The following is a 10,097-nucleotide window of genomic DNA, read 5'->3' on the forward strand; positions in this document are numbered from 1 at the left end:
TCCTGGAGGACAACCTGATGCAGTCTGCAGGAGAACTGAGACTTGGAGAAGACTTGTTTTCCATCAAGACAATGAGCCAAAGCTCCACAGAAATGGTTGAAAGACAACAAGGTGAAGTTCTGGAGGCCCAGTCAGAGTCCAGACCTCAATCCCACTGAGGATTTGTGTCTGGACTTGAAAAGCTCTGTTCACTTATGATCCCTGTGGAGCCTGACAGAGCTTTGGTAGTTTCATAAAGGATAATGTGGTAAAATCCAGTGTTTAGATGTGAGACCTGCTGCCAAGGCTGCATCCACTAAATACAGACTTGAAGGGGGAGAGTACTTGTGCAATCACTTATTTTATGTTTTGTATATTTAATTAATTGACACGACTTTGCAGAAATCTGTTTCCACTTTGACATGAAAGTGTTTTTCCCTTACAGAGCCACATTATACCGACCAGGACGCGGTGTTGACGAGCAATAAAAGGAGAAAACTTCAGAGGGGGCGAACACTTTTTATAGCCACTGCAGCTGCGGTGCCGAGCAGCCGGCGGCCTCACCAGTATGTCATCCTGCATCATGTCTTCGGGATGGAGAGGCCGAACGTCTCTCTGTCTGGCCTTCAGCTGGGCGGCATCACTCAGCACGCTGCAGTTCACCCCCGTGGCCTGCGGGTCGATTCAAATATGTCAGATATGATCTAAAAACGAGGTTTAATAAATAAATAAAAATTGCACAGGGGCCGGACTGACGTTGTGCGAGGAGACGTCGGTGACCGTCATGAACACTCGGTCTCCTGCAGCCACCGAGGGCAGATGTAGCCGCAGCTCCAGATTACTCACAGAGTAGCAGCCGAGGTTCTGCAGCTGCAAACGCAAACACACTTTATGCTGATATGTCTGCTGACAAGCTTCACTTCTACACTGAGCATGTGCACCGTCTTTACCCTGAGGTGTGTGTAGAACTCTGGTCCGATGGCCTCCGACACCGTCCGAGTCGGGTGGACCTCGTAGCGGTTCAAGTTAGAGTCGCTGTGCGGAAAAAAAATGCAAAAGGAGCAACATGTAAACACCTGCAGAGAGAAACCATTCTTCAGATAAATATCTTGCTGCAGCAGAAACACACCTGCTGACGAACAGATCGGGTTCGTACTGAACAAAACTCTGCAGCTGAACGCTGTTGTCGCCCAAAGTGTCTTCTCGCTCCACACTGTCACTGTAACGCAAACACACAAATACACAAACATTTTTAGGGTCTTGCTGTGGAAAAGCAAAGTTTAAACTCTAGTAAAAGAAAGAATATGTGCATAACAAGGCTACGGCTAGGGATTGTTTTCATGAATGATCAATTTGTTGATTATTTTCTGGATTAATCGATCGTTATTTGGTCTGAAATGTCAGAAAAATGTCTCGTTTTGTCTAAAAATATTCAGTTTAGTGTCACAGAGGAGGAAAGAAACCAGAAAATATTCACATTTGAGACGCTGCAATCACAGAAATCAGGCTTTCATTACTTAAACCGATTAATCAATTATCAAAACAGTTGGTGATTAATTCAAAAGACGATTATTGTTGCAGCTGTGGTATAAGTTTTTAAGTTACTTGCCTTTACTTTGCATAAATTCTTGTAATTTTGCTGTAATGCTTTCAATCAGAACAGTTTATCTTAGCTCACTTTATCTTAAATGCATGTAATAATTAAGAAAAAAGCAAAATATAAAGTTAGTTTAGCTAACAAATGTGCAACAATTTCAGCAGTTAATTGATGATTTCAGTAATTTTATAAAAAATAAAGAGAATAAAAGTCCAAATTCTGTGATTACAGCTTCTTAAAATTACATATTTTCTGGTTTCTGTCCTCCTATATGATGATAAACTGAAGATCTTTGGACAGAACAAGACATCCGTCATATTTGTGACACATTTCCCAACATTTAATAACTAATCAATTAGTTGACATTCACATGTGCTGCCTTTAAATTGATGTTTCTCATTTTTTCAAGGGTGAAAATACAAAATCGTAGGTCTGAAAACATGTAATTCTCCAAATTCAATCTGGATCTTTTACAGAACTTAGTGTCGGGTCACAAATGATCACAACCCTGGCCTGTGCTGATGGATGGTGCAGCTACCTGGCAGCGTTGAGCTTCATTTGCACTCGACTGTGCAAAGACGTGCAGCTGAACTCGAACTCCAGCATGAAGTTAACCTGCAAACAGAGACGAGAGCCGCCTGGTGACACGTTTCACGGAGTGGAGCGCGAGTGGGCCGAGTGGGAGCAGAGCCGTGGACGTACCTTGGACTGGGAGCGGAACACCGGGTAGCTGACGTTACACGAGTGGCTGTTGGAGCCCAATGCGGTGCACTCGATCTTGAAGTGGGCGTCCTCCTACGACGACAGAGCACGAGTTAGACGGCGCGTGGAGGTAATTGTGTGTGTTTAGCTTTAGAAGTGTGTGTTACCCTGATGCTCAGGCTGGAGAAGTGCAGGTTGCGCGAGTAGTGCAGCGTCAGGCTGGTGTTGTAGGCGTTCTCCAGCCGGTTCTCCAGCTGCACCTCCACCGCCAGACGCCTACGAGGGCTGCGGATCACGTAGGGCCTCTGTCTGTACAGGAGACACAGCCGCTGAGCGCACGTCTGCTTTTAGTGGACGTGGGAAGAAGAAGAGACGGCGTGGGAAAGCCCTGAACGTACCTCGTCCCTGAGATGTCCATGTGGGCCTGCAGCACCAGGTCCGTCGTGCAGACGTCGTCCTCGCCGCAGTCCTTGAAGAACTGGATCTGGAGGAGGCAGCAGCTGACCAGTTATTACACCTTAAACCATCAGAGGCCTTCTGCTTCACCATCGTTTTTATCATAAACTCTGGATATTTAAAATGGCATCTGTGGGATTTTATAGTATTGAATGTTTTATAAAAATCTGCCCGTCGATCCACTTTCAGCAGGTTTTTTTCTCACATTGAAATTTGACTCTGTTTTGAACAACAATAATTCAGGAACTACTAAAGATAAAAACCTAAAATTCTCTCTGTTATTTCTCATCATTTCACTGAGGCAGAATCTGCAATATTAGAAAAGTAGATCAAATACTCTTGAAAAATGAAAGAAAAAAAAAGGCATCTTAAAAAGTCCCATTTTCAGCTCACATTAACAAAAAAATGAGTAACGCAGAAGTCAACTTGTGATATTTTCTGATCCATATGTAGCTGCAGGTCACAATAATACAAAACTAAACATATAGAATACTTTAATATGAAATACGTGATCGCAAAAAAAAACAAACAAAAGTTATTTAGGTTGAACTTTCATTACTTATTGAGCAGGTTTGATAAGTTGTGCCACATAAACTAAAATATTGATCGATAGTCTGATCAGAGTTCTGGAGTTTTCCCAAATACAACTAAGAAAATGCAAAAAAAAATTAAAAACATACTAAAAATGGGTCCAACTGCAATTTAACAAAAGAAAATATCAAAACGTTTCTAAATCTTTATAAATATATTTTATTCTATAGAAATTTTCAGGGAAATCAGAGACGGTCGAGCAGATGTTGTTGTAATAGTTGATTGATGTAAGATGATATGATGCTTGTAGAAAATCGATATAAACTCACAGATTTCTTGACAGTCGTCGGCCAGCCTTCGTCCAGAACCGGACCGCTCTCCGTGTCGTTGATCTTGAACCGCAGTGAGAAGCTGATTGGACGAATGTAGTCCGCTGTGTCCTGCAACCAAGACAGAAACAAACAAAGAAAAGGTGAGAATCACTGGAACAAACTAATCCAGAACTGTTTTTGTTTTTTAATTTTCAGACATCCTAACATAGATTTCTCTGCAGAGGTTGTGAAGAGTTTTTTTTATTTATTTATTTTTTTACAGTATTGATTTCCTTTTAAGTTCCATCAGACACTTTAGGTGGATCAGGACAAAAATATGTGTATTTTTCTGAATGGCAAGAATTTTCCAAGCCAATAATTAAATTCATAGAATAATATCTTCTTCTCTAAAAGGAAGTGAGAATCTTAATGCGACACTGAAAATCAAATAAAATCTGTAAAATACGGTGAAAATCTCAGTGTGTCGGAAAAAAATATGTTTTAAAAGAAAGGTACAGTACAGGAACTTTTACAGTCACACACCATAAAAGATTAAATTTGCTAAAATGCAGATTTTTGATGTAAACATTTTTTAGTTATTTATTTTTACAGTTTTTGGCCGGTTTTAAAAAATAAATAAAATATTTCTCTTTCAAAACAATAGCAAATATTTGTAAAATAATCCTGTTTTTTTGCAAATAAAAATACTGTTAAAATAGTGTCATTTTAAGGTCAGATGTTGTAAGAGGATAAAATATCATTTAAATTTAAAAAAAGTTTTCATTGTTGATGTTGTTTTTGATTTTTTTGTTTTTTACAGTCAAAGTATACATCACTACTTTTTCAAAATAACAGCAAATTGATTTTTAAACTCTTAAAAAATATTTAATCATCACTATTTATATGCTGTTGTTTTTTTTTTAGATAATCAGATCACATTTGAGGCATCTGACATTTAAAAAACTGCAGCATGTCTTTCCAGAGACAGTTTCTTTGTTATTCTGGATCATCCACAGCTACAGATGTTCAGCAGCTCATGGCGCTTTGTAAGTTAGTGCTGATGGAAAAATACAACTTGCTGCGTGTTTAACAGACACTCATCTCTTCCTCGTGACCTCGTCTGTTCTGTTGCAGTTCAAAGTGTTCTGAACTACTTTTCTACTGAAGAAATCGTCCCTATAGACCGGAGGACTTCTCTCCTCGTGGATCCCGGTTTAACTCCACCAACACTCACGTAGACGTGGAACGGCAGCTTGTAGCAGATGGTCCGTCCCGTGTGGACTCGGACCGACAGCTGTGTCTGTCGGTGGGAGCTGTCGTCGAACAGCGCCCGCGCCGACAACTTCCTGTCATCCAACATGGCCGACACCCACAGGTCTGAGCAGGTGGACGGGACAGAAGGTTAGAAAGCTTATTAAGAAGCTGCTGTGTGAATGAGAAAGTAAAGGTTTCTACCGAAGCTGTTGCTGTGAGGTCCAGGCGAGCGGGACACGGTGGTGAAGCAGGCGGTGGCGTTCAGGCAGGACGACTCCCGGCCGCCTCTCTGGCAGGTCTTCTGGATGACGTTGATGGAGTGCGGCTGGAAGGACAAGCTGACGTTGATCTGGACGATGCTTCGAGAGCTGCAAGAGACAGTCATTTAAAAACAGAGTTAAAACTTGGAACTTGAGATGACACAGTTTTGGATCATTTGTCGTTTCTGGACATGTAATGTGTTCATTGTCTCCCAGCGCTTGTGGCTACAAAACAAAATCTACCTTCAACCTACCTGAGCATCACAGCGCTGCCCTGAGCTCCCACTGCCAAGTCTATCAGCTCGTCTCCATCCAGGTCCAAGCGAGCGCTCACACTGCGGCCGAAGTACTGCAGCGACGGGGAAATCGATGACCCAGATATCCGCTGTGAGATGGAGAAACCAGAGATTAGTTTGACTGAATCATCAGATGCGCCACTGAGCTTGTAGACAAACTGGACGCACCTGTTTATAGTCGTGGATCACGTAGATGCCGTTGCCGTGGTAGACGTAGACGGCTCCTCGGTGGTCGTCCTCCAGCGGAGCTCCAACTAGAAGGTCGGTGAATCCATCGTGGTTCAGGTCTGGAGCTGCTGCCAGAGCGTAGCCGAACCGGGCGTCCTGGGACTTCTCCTCCGACTTCAGCGTCCCATTAGAGACAAACACATCCTCCTGGAAGACAGAAAGATAACGGAAATAAACAGGTGTAGCAGTGTTAGAAACGACTGTCTGTGAAGATTCTCAGTCATCTAGGTCATGGTTGTTCTCGTAGATTAATCGTAGCAACTTTCTTGAGGATGTTCCCCCTCTCATCCAAGAGGCTTCATCAGATCTGACTGACTGGTTAGGGGTTCCAGATATCCTTAAGGAGCCACTAACACCTGGAGTATCTGGAACTCCCAACTAGTCAGTCAGATCTGATGAAGCCTCTTGGATGAGAGGTCAAACATCTGCAAGGAATCCAAGCAAGTCCAGGTAGAAGTGATTATTCTCATATGAAGTGGTGATGCTGCCGTCTCACCCCGCTGACGGTGTAGATGTAAACCCTTCCGGCCTCCTTGTTTCCTGATCCAAGGTACATCGGAGCAGCGACCAGCAGGACGTCAGTGATGCCGTCCTGGTCGACGTCCAACCCGCAGACCTCGCTGCCGTAGTAGGAACCAATCTGCAGACAGAAACATGTCGTTTCAGCTCACGGCCAGCAGGTGGAGACCCTGCTTCAATATCTGCAAACATGAGCTTCCTGCTGGAGCGCAGATGAATGACTCGAACCTGTTCTCCATTGAGGGCCTGCACGATGTCGACGTCGCCGTCGTCGCTGAGCTGGAACAGGATGACTTTGCCTTTGTGTTTGAACCGAGGAGCTCCGGCGACGTACAGCCTCCTCCAGTCACCGACCACCACGGACGACACCGTGTAACCTGCAAACACACAAAAAACACACAAACCAACACTGAAACTTCAAACTATGGCCTTCAGTAAAGAGCTAGACGGCTGTTGGTGAATGTTTTCATCAGATCTGGTACGTTTTTGACTCTGGATCATGCAGACGAATATGAAATACACTTCATCAAACATCTCCTCATCCTGCAAAAACAATCAAATAAAACCCTGGTTCTGTAAATGCAAAACAAACTGGCAACTCAACACAATACTCCAACGTGTTCTGTGCACGCTCCTGCTGGTGCACTGGACTGGAGGGAAGGAAAACCAAGTTGCATCGAAAGGAGACGCAAAACACTATAAGATGTGAACATAACTGCATTATGCACCGAGTTTACGTTGGCAGAAGCATCAGAGCAACGACTTACATGATCTCATGGGGAAGCAGATGGAAACCAAACGGAGACGGTCTGAAAACATCATTATTTTGCAGGAAGTAAAGAAACTAAAGCCTGATTAGAAGATGTTTGGGATATGCGATCAACACCTGGAGGCGAGGCTTTACCAGTTTTTACAGTTTTAGCATCGGTAGCTAACAAGCTAAAACCTCATAAACATCAAACATGTTCAATAAGAACTCTGCAACAACTCCAGGAAGTTTCAGACTGGATCTGCAAACGTCACCAGATATTCTGATCGGTTCAGGCCGAGATCCCAGTGCATTCTAATCCAGCCGTCAGGAGGCTGGAATGGGGGTAAATCCGTCCAGAACTGGAGTCTGACTTCACCGTCCAAACCCCCAATTACCCCGTTCAATACGACAGATAGAGGAACTGCCAAGCTCTCAGCCTGGAGCCACTCTGGGACACTTTGCCTGGTTTCGCTGAATGCTAGAAAAGAACATGAGCGGTTCTTGAACCAATAAGTTACCTTCTAGAGAAGTTTTTAGAATGATTATGACCTCGACGCCTAAGAATCTCCGCAGACGTGAAAGAAAACCAACTTTATATACTGTAAAGCACCAAATTCATGCTTGTTTAGTTGTCGTTCGAGCTTAATTTTGTGATTTGTGAACGCTACACCAATGTTTTCGTGCCTCATTTTCACAAATAGGGAAAGACTCTTAATATTTTGGTGTCAGATGAAGGGAGTTTTGGGCAGATTTACTCCAATTAAGGAGAAATCTAGTCTGAATTGATGTTGATCCAGGTTATTTGGTGGCTTACAGGTGCAGTCTGAAGCCTCCTGAACTGAAGGGTCGATCCAATAACACCAAACATGGTAGACTTACTGCTCATTTGACTCACTACTTTCATGTTTCCGTCAGTTTTTCTGCTCGTCAGTGAGAAAACTTGGTAATAAAACAGACTCTGATGGGTTTCCCCGTGAGATCGTGTAAACTGAGATTGTTTTCCGGTCTTACGGTGAATGCGTGTCCAAGATTGGAGAGAAAAAACATCAGCTTTTGAACTTCTTTTATCTTTATGATGCCAAAACCTGCTGATAGTTTCTGCAGCGTGAGCTCGTGTTTGGTCGGACAAAACAGAGAAAAGCTGGAAGGTTCCTGCAGTTTTCTCCTGTTTAACCAGCAAAACAGTGAATTAGATTTATTGAAGGTGAACATATATTTAATCCCTACAGTGCTTTTTTTTTAGGGCACTTTTGCTTCAGGGTTTCGTTGTCTTATTGATGCTTCTTTTCACCAAAACACGACAATGATATTTAACCCTGTAGGTTTCTAAGACCTCTACATCATCAGTTTTCTTCTTCACAAACCTGAAGTATACAAGCAGACACATTCACTGCACAGATAATCCAGCATAGATCGTAATTCATGCAGTAAAACTTGTGCAAATTCAAACGCCTTTTTTCATCAGAAGGTTCAATAAATGCTCCAGTTTCAAGGTTCAGGCTTTAAATCCGACATATTCAGCATCGTGTTCGGTGTTGTGGCACCTAAATACGCTGCGTGATTCTTGAGCTCCAGCGGGAACTCGCTCTCGAAGGCCTCTCTGGGCGGCATGATGCGCCCGTTGGTGCCCTCCTTCAGGACGCCGCCGTCCCAGTCGTAGGCGCCGACCATCCCGAACAGAATCCCGTCCTGAGGAGCAGATCGAGAGTGAGCCACGAAACACACCCGACTGGGTGATGAGGAGACACGTGAGGTGGGACTTACGTCCAGCTTGTGCGTGGAGAAGCCGATCTGAGACATCTCCATGTGGAAGGAGCTCTGGTTGTAGCCCAGCGTACCTAGAAGGTGGAGAACGGGTCAGAAATCAGCCTCCTGGTGTTTCCCTGCACATCCCCTCCCTTCCCTTTTCCTTCCTTTTTCCTCCCCAAGGTGGTCATGTTTCCTCTCCTCGTCCCTTTCCTTTCCAGTTTCCCCAACATGTTTCAGGGTGGCATCACTTTTCAGCAGCCTTCCTTTGACGTTCCTGCAGGTGTTGAAGCTGCAACCTCCCTTCTGGATATTTTATTTTAAATTTCTTTGACTGTTTATCTCTAGAAAATGACTCATCTCTAGCTGTACCAATTCTGCACTGGAAAGAAATGTTTTAGCAGCTGATGTCCCCCAAAAATACTGTAAAATTACAGCAACCAACCCTTTTCTTAATAAAAAAATACTGTAATTTTCCATAATTACCACATTTTCTAGCCTAATTAAAACCGTATTTTGACTGATTACAGATATTATACACCAATGAAAACCTTTTTTGTTGTGAAAACCTCCATAATTATACAAGTTATCTAAACGATGTGTGTGGAATAATGTGAACCTGAACCACACGTCACATGTTCACAAACAGTTTAAAGAAGAAAAAAAGTTTAGCATCCTCCTTCATTTTCTTCTCTCTTTGTGTTAGCTTTCTAGATGCCTAATTAAGCTAAATCGTCAACCAGATTCATCACATTTTCTTCATTAATCCAACAATATAACTGGAAAAACTGAAATATAGTTAATTTAAACTCTTTAACTTTAAGCATCTGATGGTTAAAGCTGATGATCTTTGAGGAAACACTGGACACGTCAGGATCTATCATTTTTAGTCGATTCCTCTGCTTGTAAAGCCAAACCTCGACTAATCCGATCCACATCCAAGCTCCAGTTCTTTTGGAGAAAGTGTTTTCACTGCAGCTTCTGTCCGATTTACACAAACAAAGAATCACAATAACGCAGCTTGTTTGGCCCTAAAGCTTCTGTTTGTTACTGGAAATAGTCTTTTAATTGAGCGAAGCTTCGTTTAAGCAGCTTTCTATCTTGACAAACTGTTTCCCTGATGAAGATGAAGCACCAAACATTGCAGATAAATACATATTTTCTGCGAGCGGGAGTGTGATTGACACTGTTGGAAGCCCCGTTTGGCGAAAAAAAGCTGTTTCCAGCTGAATGACAGCTCAACAGCAGTGACTGGTTTTGGTTTCCTCAGTGAAACCAGCAAAACCAGTAAAACCAGCCACTTACGGCCGCTGACGGCAAACTTTCAAGTCCCTGCCAGGAATCTCGGTGTCATCTTTGACTCAGCTCTGAAATCTGACAAACAAATTAACTCTGTGGTCAGTTGGTGTGACTTCCAGCTGCCCGAATGAAATCCATCCTCAGCTTAAAGAAAGACTGCAGCTGCTG

At 43.1% G+C, this 10,097-nt stretch overlaps 1 protein-coding gene across 1 annotated transcript in view; it reads right to left on the minus strand.

Moving 5' to 3' along the window:
- Positions 1–10,097, minus strand: part of itga10 (integrin, alpha 10) — a 64,725-nt gene that overhangs the window by 3,384 nt on the left and 51,244 nt on the right. Inside the window, exons 10-26 of the mRNA XM_008280706.1 lie at positions 8,649–8,722; positions 8,429–8,573; positions 6,362–6,510; positions 6,111–6,254; positions 5,555–5,761; positions 5,345–5,475; positions 5,032–5,198; positions 4,811–4,953; positions 3,595–3,705; positions 2,677–2,762; positions 2,446–2,587; positions 2,279–2,371; positions 2,115–2,191; positions 1,109–1,198; positions 930–1,014; positions 736–849; positions 544–651 (exon numbers count right to left, since the gene is read on the minus strand). Of these exons, the coding sequence (XP_008278928.1) occupies positions 544–651; positions 736–849; positions 930–1,014; positions 1,109–1,198; positions 2,115–2,191; positions 2,279–2,371; positions 2,446–2,587; positions 2,677–2,762; positions 3,595–3,705; positions 4,811–4,953; positions 5,032–5,198; positions 5,345–5,475; positions 5,555–5,761; positions 6,111–6,254; positions 6,362–6,510; positions 8,429–8,573; positions 8,649–8,722 (2,066 nt within the window). The remainder of the gene's footprint in view (positions 1–543; positions 652–735; positions 850–929; positions 1,015–1,108; positions 1,199–2,114; positions 2,192–2,278; positions 2,372–2,445; positions 2,588–2,676; positions 2,763–3,594; positions 3,706–4,810; positions 4,954–5,031; positions 5,199–5,344; positions 5,476–5,554; positions 5,762–6,110; positions 6,255–6,361; positions 6,511–8,428; positions 8,574–8,648; positions 8,723–10,097) is intronic.

The sequence above is a fragment of the Stegastes partitus genome, unplaced genomic scaffold (assembly GCF_000690725.1).
Source record: "Stegastes partitus isolate 25-593 unplaced genomic scaffold, Stegastes_partitus-1.0.2 Scaffold207, whole genome shotgun sequence".
Taxonomy (NCBI): domain Eukaryota; kingdom Metazoa; phylum Chordata; class Actinopteri; family Pomacentridae; genus Stegastes; species Stegastes partitus.